Source organism: Mytilus trossulus, chromosome 6, assembly GCF_036588685.1.
Source record: "Mytilus trossulus isolate FHL-02 chromosome 6, PNRI_Mtr1.1.1.hap1, whole genome shotgun sequence".
Lineage (NCBI taxonomy): Eukaryota > Metazoa > Mollusca > Bivalvia > Mytilida > Mytilidae > Mytilus > Mytilus trossulus.
Window position 1 is genome coordinate 51,685,605 of NC_086378.1, and position 24,329 is coordinate 51,709,933.

Here is a 24,329-nt window from a genome sequence, read left to right on the forward strand (position 1 = left end):
GATTTATATCTTTAAAACTAAGACATTTAGGGCAAATCTTTTAAGATTTAAATGTCCATCAAAATAAGATCTATCCTCTCGCAAATTTTCAGATGAATCTGACAACTCGTTAATGGGTTGCTGCCCTAAAATTGGTGATTTTAAGGAAATTTTGCAGTTTTTGGTTATTATCTTGAATACAATTATAGATAGAGATAAACTGTAAACAGTAATTTTGTTCAGCAAAGTAGGATCTACAAATAAATCAACATGATAAAAATTGTAAGAGTACCCCTTAAGGAGTTATTGCCCTTTATAGTCAATTTTGAACAAATTTTCGTCATTTTTGTAACTTGTACAAAAATCTTCTTTTCTAAAACTATGGGCCATATTAAACTAAATGTGGCCACAATCATCACTATGGTATCTATTTAAAAAAAGTGACTAATGACCCCACCTACCAACCAAGATGACCGACATCAGTAAATACAGTAACAGGTGAGCGACACAGGCTCTTGAGAGCCTCTAGTTATAAAATGTCAAGAAAAGACTGACTTGGAATTTTTATCTTATATTAAGCATTAGCATTATTTTTGTCTCAAATAATAAGAAAAAAAATCTATAATCTGCCTTGATTTTAGTAATGACCTTTTATGACCTATTAAAGTCTTCTATAATAAAATGAAAGGGTGACATGGGGACAAATATTTTACCCTGTATCGTAGGAAAAACCCAAGGAGTCTGTACATCTGACATAAAAGATGAAACCTGACCTGAGTACATCCTTAAGATCACCTGAAGCATGCTGTTTTCACCATATGTAATATCAAATTCAAATACCTTAAAGTTCTGTAAAGAGCATGAAAAGTTTTTATGCCCCACTGAGGGGCAATATGTTATTTCTGTCTGTGCATCCATTCGTTTGTTCGTTCGTCTGTCCGTCCCGCTTCAGGTTAAAGTTATGGTTAAAGTTTTTGGTCAGTAGTTTTTGATGAAGTTGAATTCCAATCAACTTGAAACTTAGTACACATGTTCCCTATGATATGATCTTTCTAATTTAAATGCCAAATTAGATTTTTTATCCCATTTTCACAATCCACTAAACATAGAAAATGATAGTGCAGATTGGGCATCCGTGTACTATGGACACATTCTTGTTTAGTTACTGTGAAAGTACTTTTATTCGTGGGGTACCAATTTTTCGTGGTTTTCGTGGATGACTTTATCCACGAATTTAAGTGTCCAACGAAATAAAACAACCATCGTCCAAATCAAGACATTTAAAGATCCCCATCGGTTGGTGTGACTATGATCTAGAGAATATATTGAATTACGCCAAATCTGAGAATACTTTAATAGCAGTCATAGAACTACAACCGCATGCATGCGTATACCCATTTATTTTTTAATAATCCTGTACAACTTTTGAATTTTTAATTCTCATAAAAAATATTTTTGATCGATGAAAGTCAGATTTCCGGTATTGATACGCTAGTATGATAAAGTGTTCATTTTATATCCTTATAGTTCTCGTACATATATATATAGAATAATAATTTCATGCTGAGCTTGATTTTGATAAGAATTATTTGACAATTCAAGTTACGTTTATAGCTTTTGTTTATGTTACTGTTTACTTTCGGTGACATGTTTATGGCCTAGTTAGCACCTTTGATGGTCTTCAATCTGGTGATCACTTTATCATGGGTTAATTAGTGTTATCACTACGATTTACACGGGTCAATGTTTACTTTGCAATTTCCTTCAATCCAGACTACTAAGTATTTGTTACCTTCGTTTCTAAAGGCATTAATTTATCATTTTTTTTTTTTTTAGAAAACTAAAATCCACGAATTAAAAAAAACCCGAACATGTAAATATTGCTCAAACCACGAAAATTGATACCCACGAATTAAAGTACTTTCACAGTATAGGATAATTTAAATTAGATGTAGTACAATTTAACTTGCCCTTTCCCATTTAAGGTGAGCTTCGAGTCTTAATAGTTGGGCTTTCTACACATAACATCTTAGTTACAAAAATCAGCAAATTAATTCTTTTTTGTTTTTGAACAATATTTTGTAAGAAATAATATTTTTTATTTATACTTTAAAAGACCTTGTGAAAATAATCAAATTTATTTTTTCACCAGGTTATTGTGCATACAAGAGTAAGACCTACACTCAGGGACAGAGATGGGACGATGGATGTAATTATAGATGTCAGTGTATTGATGCTAGTAGAGGTCGTTACAAGTGTGATTACAGGTAAGGCCATACAAAAAGTGAAAGGTCATTGTAGAAGATACCATATGTTCAATTCTCAGTTGCAGAATGTAATGCATTCTGGGTATTATTTAAAAAGCATATACCAAAATGTTGTGATTGGTTTAAAATGTACTAAACAATGGCAATTCAACCAATGACATAACATAATTTTCATCTTGCCTTGGTGTACAAACAATGAGATTACCCATAATCCTTTAGATTCTGAAGGGGCAAATGGCAACTGAAGTCTGCGTTAATCATATGGCTTGCATTGCAAAAACATTTCTTTATATTGGAATTTGATCAGAAAAATAATGGTTACATAAATATAGATGCATGTCCATGGGATGTTCATTAAAATTTAAATTACTAATTCTATGATGGTTTACCCTTTATTAGGAGCAAAGAGTGCACTTACTGCAGTCAAATTCCTATATTTACTGGCTGGTTAGCTATATTTAGACATTTTTTATCTGTTTTTGTGATACAGCAGCAGGTTCAACATTTTTTAGTTCCTTCCAAGTTCATTTGAAGCAGTTTATGAATAATGTATACCCAGAAATTAAATATTCTAAAGGAATGATTGTTCACTATTACAGATGTCCACAATACTACAATCTGCCAGCTTATTGTACCTACCAACAGGATCCCAACGATGCATGCTGCCGTAAACCTAGATGTGATCCAAGTCAAATAATAACACCAAATCCAAATACAGATGGAACAACAATTACACCAGGACCAATAAAACCAAAACCATTCAGTAAGATTGTAATAAGATAGTGACCCAGCCATGGCCAAAAATAGAACATGGGGTAAAATGTAGATTTTGGTTTATATCTCTGAAACCAAAGAATTTAGAGCAAATCTTACAATTTTCAGATGAATCCGAAAACCTGATGTTGGGTTGCTGCCTCTGAATTGGTAATTGCGTTTTTTTTTTTTGTTATTATCTTAAATATTATTTAAGATAGAGATAAACTGTAAACAGCGATAATGTACAGCAAATTAAAACCTAAAAATAAGTCAACATAATCAAAATGGTCAATTGATCTCTTAAGGAGTTATTGCCCTTTATAGTCAATTTTTAACAATTTTCATAAATTTTGTAAATTTTGTGAATTTATACAAACAATTTTAACTACTGGGATGGATTCATAGGTTAATGTCATAAGATAGAAATAATTGTAAGCAGCAACAATGTTCAGTAAGATAAGATCTACAAACACCATCACCAAAACACAATTTTGTCATGAATCCATCTGTGTCCTTTTTAATGATATGCGCATAGACTTAGGTTAGCCACACAGAGCCTCTAGGTAAAATTGTAAATGATCAAAATTATGCTGTTCAAAAACAAAATTTCACAAATTTGATCAGTTCTGTCTTTTAACTTTTTTAAGCTCCAATGCCAATGTTTGACTTTCTGTCTCAAATAAGAATTTTAAAAAGGAAAATATCTTGTTTAATATCAAGCACACCAGAATGAAAAGAAATTCACTTTGATATAAAAATTTCTACTATATTTACTTTTAATATTTCTTTTTCTTTACAATACGTTTTAAATTTTGATTTGTCAAAAGATGAGAAATATTGTAATACATTTGATGCAGCAGAGGAATCTTTATGATGATAGTGAATTTGCTTTACTAAAAATAATTACACACATTTTTAGAAAAATTGGCACAAAATTTTATACAGCTGAAAGGTTAATGAAATGAGTTTAAACATAAACTAAGATATCCTGATTTATTTGCACATTATTATTTGTTTACAGATATGTGTGTTTACAAAGACAGGACCACACATGCTCAGGGATCAAGTTGGAATGATGGCTGTGACCTTCACTGTACATGTGAAAATGCTACTATGAACATCTACCAATGTCAAGCCAAGTAAGATTATTTGCTGCTATTGACCATTTTTATATATCTATACTAAAATATCACAAATTTTGTATTGTCGATACTTTATTGATAGAATGGTAAATGGAATTGAAAACAAAACCAAAAAAATCAACAGAGATCAAATTCACTTAAAAAAGAAAGAGATTGTAGTTATACATGAAGCAACAATGCTATGAAATATCTTATACTTTAAATTCAGTACAGTCTTATACTTTAAATTTAGTACAGTGAGACTGCATGGTTATTGTTTTTAGGTAAACATCAAACTGCAGACTTCTACTAATTAGTACTCCCGTATTCAGCCATGTATAGTACGCAGTTATATATAGACTGCACCCCTTTCATCCCCTTAAAATTGTGAAAAAAGATTAGATAAGGTTAACATCAGTACTCTCAGTATGTATAAACAGATGAGAATATTTATCTTTTTATCCTTTTTAGATGTAAATTGTTCCAAGCTTTACCGGCTCAATGTAGTTTGGTACCGGACCCAGCAGATGGATGTTGTAAGATTCCAAGATGTGTTGCCACGGGAACCAACATTCCACTGAACCCAATTTTCAACACAATCAATGGGTCCTCTAATGTAAAACCAAAACCAGGCACACTGAACCTCATTCCAGTGGCAAATTATGGAGTGATATCTGGCACAAACTGGCAAAGACCTAATGGAACAACTTATACAGGAGTTGGAGGAGGAGGTATTTATTATTTTATTGTCCTTCCCCTTCATGGTCCTCTTTTAATTGCTTTGAAACGTGAGCAGACATTATCAGTGACATCATAATGTCTGAGAAGAAGTTATCGTCATCAAATATGCTTTGTATATTCCCCATTTACATTCTCAATTTTATTTCCTCACGCATAAAACTGTCTAAGGGAGGAGGAAAAGACCAGTAATAAAACAATATAAAGATTATCATGATTTCCTTCTTATTGATATTGTAAAATATCAGCTGCATGACACAACGCCTTTTAGGTTTTTTTAGCTCATCCACTGGGCTCACTTGCCAAAAAGGATCACATTGTGGCTTATGGGTGATAGTTTATGATATCGAAGTGTAGAGAACCTTATATCTAAACTAATCAACAAGTTATGTTAAGGCATGGTTGGTTGGAAAAGAAAGTAGGGAAAAGAAAAATTAAAGGAATGCAGAGTTTTCAGAATAATTTTATAGCCTGCTTATTAAGGTAGCACAATACAAAGATTTTTTTACTTTCAATCTCCAACCTTTAACTTTCTTAAGAAGTCATATAAATTAATAAAAGAAGTATTTATAGATAGATAAATGATTAATCTTTTAAATAAATGCAATATTTTTGTTATGCAATCATTATAAAATCAATTATTATGCAAGTAATGGCAAAATCTTTGTCAGTTAACTTGAATGAATTTAGCTCTATCATCTCTATAAACATACAGAAATTTTAACGAAATCTTAATCAACACAGCAGGAGCTACAAAAGGATGTCTCAAATTATTGCTATTGTATTCCATTCTCTCATAAATCTGTAATTAGTGTAAATATCCTTACCACATAAAAGCAGATAATGTTTGATTAGGTGTAAAATTTGATCTATACATTCTATCCAAAATCAGAGACACTTTTTTGTAGATAATGGCTATAGAAACAACATATAATAAAATCAACCCTCTCGAATATCCATAAAGAAGCTAAATTTCAATTGAAAGTGGAAACTTCTTGTAAAAATTTTGCAGACACAGTTAACATTATAATTGATTACATAATTGTTGTATAATACTAACATTGCATTAATTTGAAGGGTATTTTCTTTCTCTGCACATCTCTAACATCTTTTTGTTTTTGACAATTATTGTTTTGAAATTGGTTAAATTGTAGAAAATGTTGTGTAAATCTGCCAATTAAATACTACAGTAAATTTCAGAAATTATTGTGTGCATTTATTATTGCGATTTTTTCATTTTAAAATAAAATGCGATTTTAGTTTTTGCATTACTCAGAAAAATCATGTTTGATTCATATAAAAAATTTCAAAATGCAAGTTTTAATTATTGCTATTAAAACCCTGTCACATTTTTCACAATTACAAAAACATCGCAATAATTTCTGAATTTACAGTAAGTCATGAAATTGTACAGATGTAAAGTGTGTTAAATCCACATATTCTTATCTCTTTGACATGTTTTGTAGGGTTTGGAGCATGTGTATACAAGAATGTTGTGTATAAAGAAGGACAGTCCTGGGATGATGGATGTGATTATGTGTGTACATGTGAAGATGCCTCTAATGGACAATATAAATGTGTAACAAAGTAAGATTTATTTATATTTATGGATGTCTGCTCCTCTGTTTGGTTTCAAAATAGCAAGCTTTTTAAGGAACTGTTATATTTAAACAGCAGAACAAATTTTAAGGATTTTAAAGGGATGTGTCCTTGTTTTTTAGATAAAATCAATTAAAAAATTGACGGGAAATGATACTGTAAATTCAGAAATTATTGCAATGTTTTTATTATTGTGAAATATGCGACAGAGTTATAATCACAATAATTAAAAATCGCATTTAAAAAATTTCTATATGAATTAAACCAAATTTTTCTCAATATTGCAAAAATTAAAAACGCATTTTATTCTAAATTGATTAAATCGCAATAATAAATGCACACAAAAATATCGGATTTACAGCACTTCTATATTTTTCACACATTTAACAATGGCTTCTTTTTTCTTTCAAATGTTTAAAAAAAAAATAACAAGGATTTTTCAAGATTGTCAAAAATAGCATCTTAGACTAATAGTCACTATGTGGTTTAAAATTAAAAATAGAAAAGAGTGGGTTTGCAGGAAAATTTAATATTACCACTATGTGGATGAAACAAAATGACTATGAATATCTGACAAAAAGTTAAAAAAAACAAACAACAGTTTAGCAGATATTTTTAAGTTCTTCTTACAAGGAACTCCTTAGGACTTAATGTGAGTTGTGTTCTTTTCATAGAGATGATCGAAATATTTGTCCATGAATATTAAGTTATCAACAATGAATCAGTCATTGTATTTGTTGAGCACATATTTTTTATATTCTATGTACTATTTTGAATTCTCCATTTCAGATGTCCTCAGCTGCCTGATTCTCTGCCTAGCTACTGCACGAAAATATCAATCCCAGGTCAATGTTGTGCTAAACTTAAATGTGATATCCCAGGGGTATCATTTAAACCACCTGGTGAAGTCATTGCTACGTCTGCCCCCTTCATAAAAGTGACAGGTACACCAAGTGGTATCATTAATATAGGCACACCAAAACCAACTTCTGCTCCAAGTTTACCTGGAGGAGGTTTCCCAATATTACCTCAACAGTTTTCTGAAATCAGAAGTAAGTCTTTCTTATATAGAATAGGAAATTTTGAAAAAGGGGGAACATAGCATTATTAACTAATTTGTAAATGGTAATGTATAAAATGAAAAATAATGATTTTCTCCAAAAATTACAATATCCTCAAATATTCAACTCGTGTTCAAACAATACTGAATTAATCATGTGCTACATACATTAGAGATTTAATGTGTTGTTTAATCACTAGTTGAATATTTTTCATTATTTGAATTATAGTATTATTTGATTGTAGAATCAAAGAATTTATTGTATAAATCTGCCATTTATTAGAACATTTTAATTTCTCCAGGTCAGTGTGTATTCCATCGTAAAGCTGCTAATGGTCAACCAGAAAAATATTTGGTGTATAACCAAGGAGAAAAATGGAATGATGGGTGTGACTTCAGCTGTCAGTGTATGGATGGAAAGACTGGATATTATTACTGTGACCCACTGTTAGTATTAAATATATAGTACTATTTAAAGGAGTCAGTTGGGTTGAAATTAAAAAAATGTAGAATTTAAAATTAATACTATAAGTCAGAAGAGCATCAGTTAAGAAACTAAGTGAGCATAAATGTTGATAGGTTATGGAACTCCTTTTTGAGATATTTGAATTTTTTTAAATGAAGGGAAAAGGCTGAAATGAATCTTACCTTATATTTATGGGCTATTGGAGTCTTTTATGAAAAGTAAGTGGGTAATATGCCCTTGGTTCAAATTTACTTAAAGTAATGGAAGGTCTAGGTCCTTTGGCCAAAAATATTTAAAGATCATCCTTTATTCTTAAGCTTTGAAGGTCCAATTTTTGTTAAAAATTTGATTTATAAAAAATCAAAATACTTACGATTTAAAAGCACTCAATTCATATATATCTTACTACACTAACCTCATTTTTATTGGAATTTTCTTGAATTAAGTCAGAAAAAGTATGCCGCATTTCCCAATAACTATACACTGTGTAAAATAAGACTTTGTTACTTTTGAATTGTTTTGGTTTCAATTGGTGCTTTGGTCTCACTTTGTGTCAGATAGCAGTTTCATTTTCAAACTTGGGGTTAGTTTCTTTTAACCGCATGTTTTGGTAAGATATATAGGTGATGGAATTTAATTTTTTATTGTGATGTTTTATGGGATAAAGTTTTAAGTTTTTTGTCCAGCAAACTATGGCACTTTTCCTTTCACTGTGTCTGAAAAGGATTTAGGTTCTGTTTTTTTGGCCTGTCATATAATTGGTCTTTACTCGGATCCTGTCTTTGAGCTGCATTAAGCCATTTCATCAGGTTTTCTTTTGGAAGAATCACCTCAAAACGGTATATGTGGATTCAAAAATATTTTCGTTGAATACCAATTTCTGTGGGTTTCATGGGTACAGGTAAACCACAAACTTAAATGTTCAACAAATAACAAATTTCCTAAAGGAGTATATACAGACTTTGCCAAAACCCTGAAAATAAATATCCACAAAAATGCAAGTGTTCCTTAATCAACAAAAATTGGTACTGAGGAAAAAAATGGATCCACAGTAGACTAATACTATCTAATTGCTCTAATATGATATTCTCCAGTTTCTCAGTATCTTGTATGATGACTTCACATCAAATCAATTGTGAAAAATTTAAGCAATCATATTAGTTTCCTTTTGGTATAAGTGGTATAGTTGCATTTTTAAGATTATTTTTATAATAGAATTTTTATGTTTATAGCTTTTTGACATAGTCATTCCTTTATGTCAATAATTCCACCTTTCTATTCAACAAATTTTCAAAAGGTATTTTGAACAAGAGGATTGTTTTGACATTTTCACCAGGTTGTTTTCTCTCTCTTTTATGATATAATTTATAATTTTGCTGAAATCTCTGTTTAATTTTTTTTTTTACTTTTTAATTCACTTTATTTTATATCAGATGAGTTGTCATTTCCTTTAGCTTCCTTTGGAAACTTTACAATTGGCCCACTTGTAGTAGATCTAAATTTTCAGGAATTTGAGTATTAAGCATAAATCTATTATTTGCCATATTTGATAAATAGATTTAAATTTTAGAATTGAATAATGAATTCTTCATAGTCAAAATTATTAAAAAAATTATATAACAAAAACCACAGAAAACATTCCTCAATTAATGGTGAACTTTCACAGAAATTCAGAAAAGAATGAGGTAAAAATATTGTTTTGTGTGGAGATTATTGATGAAATTTTATGGAAATTCAGTACAGAATGAGGAAAAAACATAGTTTTCCACAATCAACTTTATTTTTATCAACTATTTTAAGTTCATTATTATTCATGGGATATCAGAGTCCATGGATTTCATGGGTAAAGGTCAAACATGAATGTATATGATAAATTACAAATGTATTCTTACAACTAGCATGCAGACTTTGTTATTAAAACTCAAAATCATCTACTACAAGAACACTTTTCCTCAATCCACAAAATGTTTAAATGAATGATTTTTTGTTAACCAGCTGTTGATGAGTTTGTTATGACATATTTCAGATGTCCTGTTTACAATAACTTGCCATCAAACAAATGTTACCTTCTGAAGGTCGCAGGAAAATGTTGCAACGAGCCAAGATGTCAGTTGGAAAATGGTCAAACAGTTAATCCGCTTAAAGAACAAACAAAATATACAATTATTGGAAAACTGCCTAATGGCTACACTGGTTTTGGACCAAACTACAATTTCTCTACAACATTAGTTGGTGGAGGTAGTTATCAAAATTCATCATCCACTCAGAGAAATGGTAGGTTTAAACAAATGACTGATGTTCTTAATATTGATTTTACAACCAAAACCAAACTTCTGCCTACCTATTTTTTTACAACTGGTTGTTTCTATTTGTATTGCATGGGGTTTTGTTTTCAGAAGTACAACAAGTTCTAAATAGAATTGTTCCATTTATAGGTAAATCTATGTTAAGTTATTTGAAGCAATGTTTCACCAGAGCTATATACATTTTCAAACCTGACCACTAAATATATTCAAGTCTGACATTTCCACACCTGAGCAATATACTTTTACACCTGCGCAATATACATGTCCACAACTGAGCAATAAACTTCCACACCTTAGTAATAGACATTTTCATACCTGACCACTAAACATATTCATGTTCAAGCAATATAAATTTCCACTACTGAGCAATATACATAATCATGTCTGAGCAATATACATTTCCACAACTGAGCAATATACATTTCCATACCTGAGCAATATTCATTTCCTAACCTAAGCAATACATGTATTCACTCCTTATTAGCAATATACATTTCCCCACCTGAGCAATATACATTTCCTCAACTGACCATGACACATTTTTAGTACCTTTTTTAACACGTAAATGTCCTGTTTTATGTCTTTGTATTTCTAACTTATTAATTAGCTATAATCAAATAGAAAATGGAAACAATGTTTGAACTATAATCTCAATAGTTTTGCATGGATTTTTTTCGTGGATTAAGGAAAACTTATTTATTCTTTGATTTTTAATTTCGTGGTTTTCGCTAAAGATTGCATACAAGCCAATAGAAAATCTGGCATTCGTTGAACATTTAATTTCGTGGTTCACCTTTACCCACGAAGTCCAACAAAAATTGGTATCCAACGAATGATAATGAATCCACAGTATTTGGTATAAAAATGTTCTCTAACTAAGATTGAAGTTATAACAGTGCACCAGTATTAACAATATTTGATGTTTTAGGAAGATGGAAAGATAATTAATAAATGCAATAATATTTTAATTTCTTTTCATAGTGTGCATATACAAAGGAAAGATTTACAAGCAAGGCCAGCAGTGGAGTGATGGATGTGACTTTGATTGCAGTTGTGACAATGCACAAAAGGGTGCATTCAGTTGCACTCCAAGGTAAATTTTTAGATTATTGACACAAGTGTAAGGTGTAAAATGTAATGGCCAACCGATTTTTGTTGTGAACCAAATTAAACTTTTCCACAGATCCATCTCCATTTGTTTAATCTATTTAAACTTTTGTAAGTTCTTTTGTCCCATTGAATAAATACAATAGCTATTGTTCTCTGTGTAATTTATGCAAACCAAACTTTTCATATTGAATTTGAAAGTACATAGACCCTAAGTATTTCACTGAAGTATTAAGAAAAGTCTATGGTCAATAATTTAGACGCCCTAGCTAACTTGAATGAAACCATTTCATCATTTTATTTTAGATGTCCAACCTATACATCTCTACCATCATTTTGCAAACTGGAAAAACTAGAAAATGAATGCTGTAGCCGCCCTAAATGTAATGTAGGAAGTGGCACATCTGGACCAATAATGACAACCACCGTTTTACCTACACGTCCCACATGTGCCTGGTGCCAGGATACACTAGATAATTGTAAAGCTTATGGACAAGCAGCTTGCCAGGCACCATATATTCCATGGGCCAAACGTAACTGTGCTCACCATTGTAACTTCTGTGGTAAGGCTTTAATTCATTTTTTTTAACAAATATTAATTGTGGAAGTATGAGAAATGAGGGGCGAAAGATAACAGAGAGACAGTCAAACTCATAGATTGAAAATAAATTGAAAATAAACTGACAATGCCATGGCTAAAAAGAAAAAGACAAACAGACAAACAATAGTACACAAGACACAAGATAGAAAACTAAAGACTAAGCAATACGAACCCAACCAAAAACTGTGGGTAATCAATGAGAAGTTATTTTGCATCTAGTGTTTTACAGTAGTGTTATTTATAAAGCTAACAAGTCTAGGAATAGTCTTTTAAATCTTTCTTTTTGGCTTAACTTACCTATTGATGAAGGCTTCAACAACAACAAAACCAATTGTGTAAAGGGATTAAAAATAACAAAAAATCCTAGATTAATTTTTAAGTAGGAAAAAGAAATAAAGGAGAAAGATATGTGGAAATATCTGCAATTTTGATATATTTGTGCAAGAAAATTAGTTGGAAAAATTAAATGATGCAGAATAAGTCAAACATTTAAAAGAATTCTGAACAACAAATTAAAATGTTGAAAAATGAACAAAAAACAAACAAAAACAGCACAATATTAATATTAGTAATAAAACACATCAAGAACTTGACAAATAGTTATGTAAAAAACAACTAAAGGTCTTCTTAACTTTATCTTTATGATATTTTTTTCCAGACTGTTCAAGCAGTCCAACATTTACAAGTCCAGTAATTACAACAGTCGCTTGTGATGATCCTAAATGTGTTGATAAGTTAGATAACTGTGATGACTTTGGAGATGATGCATGTACTGGGATATTCCACAGTTGGGCACTGGATAATTGTCCAAGACATTGTGGATTATGTAAGTTATTGTTTGTTTTATTTGTTCTTTCAAGTACACCCTTTTCTAGAATAAAGGTTAGATAGAGGTGGAGTAACTGCTTTACTTTTTTTGACAATTTTAAAAAGGATAATTTTGTGTTTAGTCTACAGCTTCATAATATTGCTTAGTCTTCATAATGTTGCATAGTAGCTGGTTTTATATCTGCCAGGCAGCCACTTCTTGTTTGTCAATAATTTGTAATTTTACAACACTCTGTGTACAAGGAAAATTACATTATTAAGCAAAATTAACATCTGCCATGCAGCCATTGCTTGTTTTCAGATACCGGTAGTTTGAAATTTTACAAACTTGTGAAAAAAAAGTTCGTTGTAAAACTTTTCTTGCCTATAATGAAAGGAAATGATAATTTTTTCTGCAGTATACATGTTTAGTCAATCTATAACACTCAGAAACAGAGGTCCAAACCCTGTATTGGTCTTTTTTTTAAAACTTTTTTGAAAAAAGGGGAAGGGTTGTAAAGCAGCCGCAAAAAATAGATAAAAGTTTGTGATTAAAGATCTATTCCAATGGAACCACTAATGATAAATCAATGATATTTAGTAAACAGTACATGTTTCATTCATTGTTTTTAAAAGCTTAAATGGCTTGTTATTGTTCACATTGTTATAATTTTGGTCTTTTTATCTGTTATCTGATAGGCATATATCACAACTCCATATTTTTATCTTTCTTAAAAGTGGTCAAATTGTAAACTTCTTGAATGATCCAAAAACCCTTGTATTAAGATAAGAATTTTTCAAGTAGAAAAAGTGTTTTACTCTATCCTCTATCTTACAGAAATAGAAACATAAATTCTTTATTTGATTTATTATGGAACTTTGCAGGTTTTAAATTTCATTTAATGATAACAATGATTTTTTTTTAGATAAAGGAATAATAAAATACAACATAATAGAACAATGAACAGTTAATGCATGCACATAAATGGAAAAAGTGAATAGGGGAGACAATAAAATAAGTAAGGATTATTTCCCTTTGAATATTATATCTTACTTTCAAGATTATAAATTTAACAGGTTGTGAATTACAAACAACTGTACAAAGTGCATGTAGAGACATACAGCCACAGATCTGTGTGCCTCAGAGAGATATCGTCTGTGGAAATGAAGCATACAAATCATGGGCTTCAGTCAATTGTGAGAAGACATGTGGAATTGGAGGATCTTGCACAGGTAACACTTTATTTAACAATTTTGTCTAGTTATAAATGAACATTAAACATAATAAATCTGCTTACTTTTATATCAATGAAAGGGAGGGAGATTGTGGTTGTTATAAATAAAAGCAAAAACCAATTAAAGACATACAAAGACATGTATATTTATATGTTTGATATAAATGCATAATATACGTGTAAAGAATTTCTTGTAACTTTTGAAAGACAGCTAGTTTAAATAAAATGCATTGCTGCATTTTGTTAAAGGAAAAAAAAAGGTTTATCAATTAAAAAAAAGCTATAACTTGTGTGTATTTGATTCTTGAATAACTGACTAGCACTATATGCAGTAAGAAGTATAGTTATTCATTTATCGTTGCAGATCAATTTACAACACCAACACGTAAGTTTTTTTCATTTTTAAATGACAAAATATTTTTTACACTATTTCTAACTCCTAATGGGAGAAGTGTGCAAATCTCTACATAGTGAAGGGATTAATTTCTCATTCTTTTAACTGTGAAAATAAGATTTGATTGAAATTTCTGTTTATTGTGTTGGCAGCAGAGAACTTCACAAGAGTGATACGTAGCAACCCAAATCGGCTCTGTTTTAGTCAATATTATGATTCAGTCTGAGATTAAAGTTAACTTTGTCAACCTTCATTGCATTCTATGAAACTCAGACAAAAGTTTGAGGTATACATTCAATTTCTTTCAAAGGAGTAGGGGCATTAAGGCCTAGTTTTGGCCCAAGAAATTAAAATGTTTGATAACCATTTCAAATTGGCACATAATGTTTAGAAATGCATAGGGTCAAGAAATATAGATTAAAAACAGAAAGATTTTTATCTGCTGACGTCACAATTACGTCATAATATGTATTGTTTTCACAAAAACGATGAAAAATATAGAATTTATGCAGTTTTCTATCATTATTTCCTTTGAGGAAACATCCTGCGCAGCCGAGAAACAACAAAATAATTTAACAGAAGCTTTATTATAACTATTGGCATAATCTCACCAAATATAAAGTTGTTTCTTGGGTGCGCACATACTTTTTCAATCTAAAATATACTTAAAATTTGATGAAAAAACAAGGAAAATCACGAAATTTAACAAAATATGCAAATTAGGTCATGATTCGTTGCCATGGTAACTTGTTTGATGTCAAATTTGTTTTGTATTTCTTAGTACTTTATACCTTAGTCAAGTTTTCAGTAATTTAAAAATATGTATGATAACTTTTAAATTTACAGTAATTTTTGGGCTAAATAAGGGCCTTATTGCCCCCACTCCTTTCAAAACCAGAAAAATTGATATATGAAATTTGAATTAAATTTTCAGCCATTGAAATACTGTCGATTCAGAATTTATTGTGAGCAATTTTTATTGATATAGTTCAACAATGAACTATTACATAAGCTTGTTTTTGTAATTTCTGGAAATTCTACATACAAATGATACCATATTTAAAATTGCAGGTTTTTATTCCTGTGAAACCAATACGGTCATAGTTTAAGTGCAATGATAAAAACAAAATTACTGAATTTAAAGTAATGTCCTAATGAAAAATAGAATTGAATTTTATTGGTTTATATTTTATAGCAAAATCTTGTACGTTTAATGGTTTATCTTATGCAAGTGGAGAACAGTGGAAGGATGGCTGTGACAAGAACTGTACCTGTAAGAATGGTATCTACAATTGTGTCAATATGTAAGTATGCAGGAGATTTATTAAAGGGAGTAAACTCTGTTTAAGGGGAATTAACTCAGATTAAGGTAATTAACTCTGTTTAAGGGGAGTTAACTCAGATTAAGGGAATTAACTCTGTTTAAGGCGAGTTTACTCAGATTAAGGGAATTAACTCTGTTGAAGGGGAGTTAACTCAGATTAAGGGAATTAACTCTGTTTAAGGCGAGTTAACTCAGATTAATTGATTGAACTCTGTTTAAGGCGAGTTAACTCAGATTAAGAGAATTAACTCTGTTGAAGGGGAGTTAACTCAGATTAAGGGATTTAACTCTGTTTAAGGCGAGTTAACTCAGATTAAGGGAATTAAATCTGTTTAAGGCGAGTTAACTCAGATTAAGGGATTTAACTCTGTTCAAGGCGAGTTAACTCAGATTAAGGGAATTAACTCAGTTTAAGGCGAGTTAACTCAGATTAAGGGATTTAACTCTGTTCAAGGCGAGTTAACTCAGATTAAGGGATTTAACTCTGTTTGAGGCGAGTTAACTCAGAATAAGGGAATTAACTCTGTTTAAGGGGAATTAACTCAGATTAAGGGAATTAACTCAGATTAAGGGAATTAACTCTGTTTAAGGCGAGTTAACTCAGATTAAGGGAATTAACTCTGTTGAAGGCGAGTTAACTCAGATTAAGGGAATTAACTCTGTTGAAGGGGAGTAAACTCAGATTAAGGGAATTAACTCTGTTGAAGGGGAGTTAACTCCTATTAAGGGAATTAACTCTGTTGAAGGGGAGTTAACTCAGATTAAGGGAATTAACTCTGTTGAAGGGGAGTTAACTCAGATTAAGGGATTTAACTCTGTTTAAGGCGAGTTAACTCAGATCAAGGGATTTAACTCTGTTGAAGGGGAGTTAACTCAGATTAAGGGAATTAACTCTGTTTAAGGGGAGTTAACTCAGATTAAGGGCATTAACTCAGTTTAAGTGAGTTTAAGTGAGTTAACTCAGATTAAGGGAATTAACTCTGTTGAAGGGGAGTTAACTCAGATTAAGGGAATTAACTCTGTTGAAGGGGAGTTAACTCAGATTAAGGGAATTAACTCTGTTTAATGTAATCTTGATAAAATTTTGGATGTTTATAATCCTAGGCCTGATTTAATCATTCTTTTAAAATGATATTGTAATAGGCAACTCTGAACATGGGAATGAAGAATATGTATGCTACTACAGACATGTTTAGTCATCTTTATATGAACTAGATAAAAATATTCAATTTTCATAGATTTTTTGTTCACATCAGTTGAACCAAAATCAGTAGCAATTTTAACTTGATGTCTTATAGAAATGCAAAAAAAAATGTTTTACAAAATAAACCAACAATTGAATATGATAATGGTGTAATTTTTCTTTTAACTCTTTGTATCATTATGAACCATTTTTTGTTCTAGATGCCCAGTATATGAAAACATTCCATCAAACTGGCAGTTAGTGAAAATACCAGGACAGTGCTGCCTCGGTGTTAAAATAAAAATAGAAAGTAAGTTTTGGCGAAGTACATACATGTGACATAAAACAAGTGATTTTCTATAGAAAAAATGTGCCTTACAGTTCTAGAATGTTGAAGGCATACAAAAATCAATTTGAGGGACATCAAAAACATAAAATTAAACTTCTGGTAACATTTACATCTATAGAGTTAAACTTCAGTATCTGAAGACCAAAATTTTGTCTACTCTAACAGTAGACAGGTGGTCCTTAGATTTTTATGCCCCATTTATGGACATTATGTTTTCTGGTCTGTGCTTCCATCTGTTCATTTGTCTGTTCGTCTGTCCGTCTGTCCAGTTTCAGGTTAAAGTTTTGGTTAAAGTTTTTGGTCGACTTAGTTTTTGATGACGTTGAAGTCCGCTCAACTTGAAACTTAGCAAACATGTTCCCTACGATATGATCTTTCTAATTTTTATGCCAAACTAGAGATTTTATCCCAATTTCAAGGTCCACTGAACATAGAAAAAGATAGTGTGGATGGGGCATCCCATCCGTGTACTTGGGACACATTCTTGTTTATAAATAATTTTTGTGATATATAGAATAACACATGAATAAGTAAATTCATCAGTGAACAAGACCATCATCTTTATATAGCATCCAGATGTTGATCATTTTGTTTTATATTGAAAGTTGATATGTTATAACTAAAGTTGTTAGCGACCATGTTATTACATCTGTTATTGATGCCAAAGTCACCAAAGGACAAAAAACTCAAGATATACCAAGAATAACTATTTACAAGTTTATGTTTCTATGAATTGTCTATTTTATATTATATATTTATAGATGTTTGTCATTACGGTGGAAAGGTCTACCATCAAGATGAGACTTGGTCTGATGGCTGTAAATTTAGCTGTACCTGTACCAAAGCCTCAGATGGAATCTATCAATGTAAAGAAAAGTAAGTATTTACAGCATAGATTGTCTATCTTTTTTTTGGAGAAACATGTTTCAGGTATTTAGACAGATTCGTTATACAAATGTACTGAAATCAATTTGATGTTTCATATGGGATTTCAAAAAATTATTTTTTAGTAGAATAGAAGAAAACCATAAATTGAAAATCAAACGTGTCTTATGTTGAAGAGCAATCAATTTAAATCAAAATCAAATAAGGAAGTTAGAACCATATTTTGAAAGGATATCCTGTGCATCTGGACGATAGATGTAGAATTTAACATAGTTTATGTATGTGTATAAACTGAGAATTTCTCAAGTGAAAGTATCAAAGAAATATGCAAAGAAAACCACAAACACGGGGGGGGTGGCAAGTTAGTGATACATGTGTATTGGTCACCCAGATATCTAATTTAATACTTTTGAATGAGATCTTCAAATTAATTTTTTATGTAAATATTTTTTATATTTTTTTTTCTCTTATTGATACCTTAACCCTATATAAGCAGGGTGGTGTATGATTTTGAGTTGGTGGGATTGATTTTTATGCTTGTTCTTCAGTTTGTTCATACTCACCTTGTGACCACACCACTTCTGAGGCTATGTATTTGGGGGAACCTTCCATTTCACCTTTCAATTTAAATGATTGTTGCTTGTTTGATGTCCAGTGAAATTCATATCCTAGTTTAATATGCGTTTCTTACAACATTGCACGTACCTTGCTTGAAACAAGGGCTGTCATTCTGCTCTCAGTTGTTTTATGAAATAGTTATCAAAGGTACCAGGATTATAATTTAGTACGCCAGACGCACGTTTCGTCTACATAAGACTCATCAGTGACGCTCATGTCAAAATATTTATGATGTCAAACAAGTACGTAGTTGAAGAGCATTGAGGATCCAAAATTCCAAAAAATTGTCCCAAATACGGCTGAGGTAATTTATTCCTGGGATAATAATTACTAACTTTGACATTTGAGAAATTATTTCACAATGTCTGTTCCATTGATGTATTATAATATACTGTAAATTCTGAAATTTTGCAAGGTTTTTATTATTGCAAAAATGCGACAGAATTGTAAACTCAATAATTTAAACTCACATTTCAAAATATTTTATATGAATTAAACAGGATTTTTCTCAAAATGGTGAAAATTAAAATCGTATTTAAATCAACATTGAAAAAATCACAATAATAAATACATGCAATAATTTCTGAATTTAAAGTAATGTGTTCTGACGTTACAAGAGCTTCATCACATAACTTCATTTTATTTCAGGTGTCCTATATGGAATTTACCTGATGTCTGTACATGGGAAGAACCTGAACCAGGAAAATGTTGTAGACAACCAAAGTGTCCTGCACCATATGTCATTAGTGGATATCCAGACGAATAAATTTAATATTGTTTATGAATTTAATAAATCAAATTGTACCTTGAAATCTTTCTTACATAATTTATCATTGTCTGAATACATGTCATAGCAGAATGATGAGTATGTCTCCTCAATCTGTATTTGAAGACGGAAATCATTATATATAAAAAAGAAGATGTGGTACGAAAGTGACGAGCGCTAGCAAAATCATACTGTATGATTGCCAATGAGACAACTCTCCACAAGAGAACAAAATGGGACAGAAATTAACAACTATAGGTCACCATATGGCCTTCAACAATGAGCAAAGCCCATACCGCATAGTCAGCTATGAAAGGCCCCGAAATGACAATGTAAAACAATTCAAATGAGAAAACTAGATTTTCTTCTTCATGAAAGAAGTAGTGGAAACAATTGAAAGCTGAATAGTGATGACACTTTCTACAAATTACTAGGCCAACTGGATCAATTGAAAGTTGAAAAGGCTAAAGCTATAACCACAGGTGCACATCCAAGATTTGAGGTTAGTGGGGGTGAAAACCGAATAATTTTTAATGGAGCCAGTTATATTCCATTCTTTTAGCTTACCTGGCCCAAAGGGCCAAGTGAGCTTTTCTCAACACTTTGCTTCGGTCGTCCGTCGTCATCGTCTTAACTTTTACAAAAAATCTTCTCCTCTGAAACTACTGTGTTAAATTAAACCAAACTTGGCTACAATCATCATTAGGGTATCTAGTTTAAAAATTTGTAAGGGTTCCGCGGAACCCAGTGTCTCACCTACTTTTGCTGTAAATCGCAGGCTCAACAAAAATGAGGCAAACAATCAATAAAAATATTCCTCTTGATACTATCTTATGATTGTAAGAAGCTTCTGTCCAAGTTAGGTAAAAATCTAGGATAGTTAATGATTCTTATAAATGTTTTGAAAACTTTAACTGCAGACTGTATGTAATGTTAACTGGAGGAAAATCTAAGTCAATTTAAAAGTAAAATACAGAAAAAATGGAGTTATCTTTATACAAAATTTACTTCTGGATACTATCTTATGATCATAAATAAGCTTCTGTCCAAGTTTGGTACAAACCCAGGATAGCTTAAGAAAGTTATTTAAATTTTAAAAACTTTTACCACAAAGTGAATGTAATGTTTCCCTGCAGAAAAAACTAAGTCCATTTAAAAGTAAAATACGGCAAAAATGGATTTTTTTTTAAAATTTGCTTCTGGATACTATCTTATGATCATAAACAAGCTTCTGTCCAAGTTTGGTACAAACCAAGGATAGTTTAAGAAAGTTATTAAAATTCTAAAAACTTTAACCACAGAGTGAATGTAATGTTTCCCCGCAGAAAAAACTAAGTCCATTTAAAAGTAAAATACCGAAAAAATGGAATTTTATTTTTACCAAATTTACTTCTGTATACTATCTTATGATCATAAACAAGCTTCTGTCCAAGTTTGGTAGAAATCCAGTATAGTTTAAGAAAGTTATTAAAATTTCAAAAACTTTAACCACAGAGTGAATATTTGTGGACGCCGCCGCCGACGACGGAATGTAGGATCGCAACCAAGATGGCTGCCATGGCTAAAAATAGAACATAGCGGTAAAATGCAGTTTTTGGCTTATATCTCAAAAACCAAAGCATTTAGAGCAAATCTGACATCAGGTCAACATCTATCTGCCCTGAAATTTTCAGATAAATCAGACAACCCGTTGTTAGTTTGCTGCCCCTGAATTGGTGATTTTCAGGAAATTTTGCATATTTTCATAAAATTTTACACTTTTACTACTTGGCCAAGTTTATTATTGATAGAGATAATTGTAAGCAGCAAGAATGTTCAGTAAAGTAAGATGTACAAACACATCACCATCACCGAAACACAATTTAATCATGTCGAATCCATCCGTGTCCTTTGTTTAATATTCACATAGACCAAGGTGAGCGACACAGGCTCTTTAGAGCCTCTAGTTTTCTTTCTGGATTTTAGGGGGAAGACCTTAATCTTCTCCTGATCTGTCATAGTGGCTCTTACTTTAATTGATTGTTTGATTGTTGTTGCTTTCGGGCTATATTGTGGCAGTCAGTTTTAATGGGTGGAGGAAGCCAGAGAAAACCACTGTCCTTTGATAGGAAAACTGACAATCCTAGTCGATTAAGATTGGAGTTGAGTGCAACCACACAAGTAGGGTTTGAACTCATAACCTGAGTGTTGACTAGCTAGTGATTATTTAGAACACTTGGACACTGATGCCCCCCCTTCTATACTATTAAAAGAAAATACTACCATAAAACATCCACATTGACCACTTTTTCTGCAAGTGGCCTATGAAAACATAAATGGGAGCATTATTTGTTTTTATTGTGCTGACAAACTTTGTGGCTTGCATAAAGAAGAAATACATCACTAGTGGTCTCGATTTATAAAAAGTGTTGCAAGTCATAGGTATGGTTATATTTAGCTGCTTCTCTGCCAACCATAATGGCATTTACAAGAAAGAGCAATGACTAATTTGCTCGGACTGAGAATATTGTATCTGTGTAGGATAGCTTCTTTCCCTCAGTTTTGTTACCTGCTTAAAGTCTGGCTGAAATGTGTTTCAGAGTTTCCTGTGTATTCAATTATTTTGATGGGTACCAATTTTTGGTGGATTGAACAAATTTGGGGTTTTCATGGATATTTGATGTTGTTTTTTTTTTTTTAACAAAGTCTGCATATATAAGCCTAGCCTTAACCAGAGATATATAATACAATTATAGTATATGTCTCTGCCCTTACCAAGAACATAAACTAAAATTTATATCCAATATATGATATCCCATTAATATACCTGTTGATGACTTTCTGCTGTTGTTTTCTATGGTTGGGATGTTGTCTCTTTGACACATTCCCCATTTCCATTCTAAATTTTATCTTCTCATATATGCAATAACTATTAGCTGCTTGTTTTTTCAGTCACTTTAGAGTGTTAAGTAAAGCAGATTTTGACATTGTCATTGTACCTTTTATCCACTTTATCTGGTAGATGAACCCACAATTGTACCAATGCATGAAAAAAAATCAGTTGGTTTTGCACAATTTAATCCCATTCATGCAGTTCTCTCAATATCTTAAGTGGGAATAAAAGGAAATTAAAATGCATCATGTGACCAAAAAACAATTAAAAAAGAGGCATCTAGAAGTCAACAAACAATGTACATAAGGTCTTAACAATATTACCTTCATCAATGTAACGCAAACCTACATGTACATAACAAAAAGAGAAAGACATTTGGAAGTTAATTTATGGTATTAGACAATAAGCCAATATATCTATATCATATGTTGCTGTTAATGATTTTTTTTTAATTTTCCCCTCACACTAGTAAGTTTGGGTCCCTTTATAGCTTGCTGTTTGATTTGAGCCAAGGCTCTGTGTTGATGACCATATCTTGACCTATAATGGTTTACTTTTATAAATTGTGACTTGGATAGAGAGTTGTCTCATTGGCATTCATACCACATTTTCCTATATCTACCAACAACACCAAACATGAAAGGTCAAGACATATAATGAGTTTGGACAACATCTGCATATGGTTTCTGATATTACAACAGGTGCATGAGCACCCTCCAAATTTAATCTCAATCAGTTGAATACTTTTTACTTTCTTTCCACAAACCATTTATTTTTTGTGTAGGGTGGGTAGGTGTGTCTTGTTTTGTTTCTTTTTATCAAGAAATCAAAAACAAAGTTAACAAACTATCAGATATTTTAAAACATTCCAGACAAAGAATTTTTTTTCTTTCTTAAAAATCTGTTATTATTTTGTTTCCCTGATATTTTGCTTATTTTCACTTCCTTTCATAAAGAAGTATTTTTTAGAAATTAAGAATTAAACAATTATTTAAAAAAAAAATGTTTCTAACAAGAGATAAATTGTAGTTGGTGCTACACAGAAGAATAGACAATAAATGCATGCAATGTAAGCTGTAATATCAGAAGTTGTACATATTCTTTTTTTTAAATGATTACTTTTATCATTATAAAAATGCATATCAAACCAAATGAGAAATGTACATACCATACTATCATGGAAGTCAATGGAATATCTCCATAAAGGTAAGGAAAATTAACAAGAGGAAATAAATAGATATAAGAAGATGTGGTATGATAGCTAACTTTCCATCCAAGTCATAATTTGTAAAGGTAAATCATTATAGGTCAAGGGAAGGCCTACAGCACAGGGCATTGGATCACACTGACCATAAGCTATAAAGGGCTCTAAAAATTATAGTGTTAAATCATTCAAATGGGAAAACAAACATTCTTATCTATATAAATTTAAAAAAAATGAGAAACATTTATGAAGTTCAACCATTGAACCACACCAACAATCGCCAACTACATCAGGTATCTGCAGACAAATGCAAGAAGTTGTCTTATATGTCATTAATTTTAGTATGAAGATAACAATGAGAATGTTAAAGTCATAAGAAACCTCAAATTAAAAAAAAATAATGCATATGTTTTTCTATACCTCAATGGATAGTGTTCATTATAAAACTTTTGAACATATACTTTTTTTTTGAAGAAAATTCTTTAATTTATTCATATTTAGAAGAAGTTTACTTTATTTTAATTCTCCCGACATATTTTCCGTATGCAAAGTGACCCATCTCGTAAAAATTCGGGGATCGCAATACGCATGGATATTCTTGAAATAAACTATTATCTGAATTTACATGTTGAACACGTGATCAATTTTCCATGCTTTTTGTTGATTTTATTACATTAAATACCTCACCTTCA

At 31.2% G+C, this 24,329-nt stretch overlaps 1 protein-coding gene across 1 annotated transcript in view; it reads left to right on the top strand.

The window, feature by feature from the left end:
* The window catches only part of LOC134722788 (uncharacterized), a 93,970-nt gene extending 74,363 nt beyond the window's left edge, over nucleotides 1-19,607 (top strand). Inside the window, exons 60-76 of the mRNA XM_063586416.1 lie at nucleotides 2,132-2,246; nucleotides 2,846-3,009; nucleotides 4,024-4,141; nucleotides 4,595-4,854; nucleotides 6,328-6,448; nucleotides 7,250-7,512; nucleotides 7,823-7,967; nucleotides 10,013-10,260; nucleotides 11,274-11,385; nucleotides 11,706-11,962; nucleotides 12,659-12,826; nucleotides 13,885-14,040; nucleotides 14,407-14,427; nucleotides 15,632-15,740; nucleotides 17,165-17,253; nucleotides 18,054-18,168; nucleotides 19,444-19,607. Coding sequence (XP_063442486.1) covers nucleotides 2,132-2,246; nucleotides 2,846-3,009; nucleotides 4,024-4,141; nucleotides 4,595-4,854; nucleotides 6,328-6,448; nucleotides 7,250-7,512; nucleotides 7,823-7,967; nucleotides 10,013-10,260; nucleotides 11,274-11,385; nucleotides 11,706-11,962; nucleotides 12,659-12,826; nucleotides 13,885-14,040; nucleotides 14,407-14,427; nucleotides 15,632-15,740; nucleotides 17,165-17,253; nucleotides 18,054-18,168; nucleotides 19,444-19,561 — 2,579 coding nt within the window. The 3' untranslated portion in view covers nucleotides 19,562-19,607. The remainder of the gene's footprint in view (nucleotides 1-2,131; nucleotides 2,247-2,845; nucleotides 3,010-4,023; nucleotides 4,142-4,594; nucleotides 4,855-6,327; nucleotides 6,449-7,249; nucleotides 7,513-7,822; nucleotides 7,968-10,012; nucleotides 10,261-11,273; nucleotides 11,386-11,705; nucleotides 11,963-12,658; nucleotides 12,827-13,884; nucleotides 14,041-14,406; nucleotides 14,428-15,631; nucleotides 15,741-17,164; nucleotides 17,254-18,053; nucleotides 18,169-19,443) is intronic.
* Nucleotides 19,608-24,329: the final 4,722 nt, after the last annotated feature.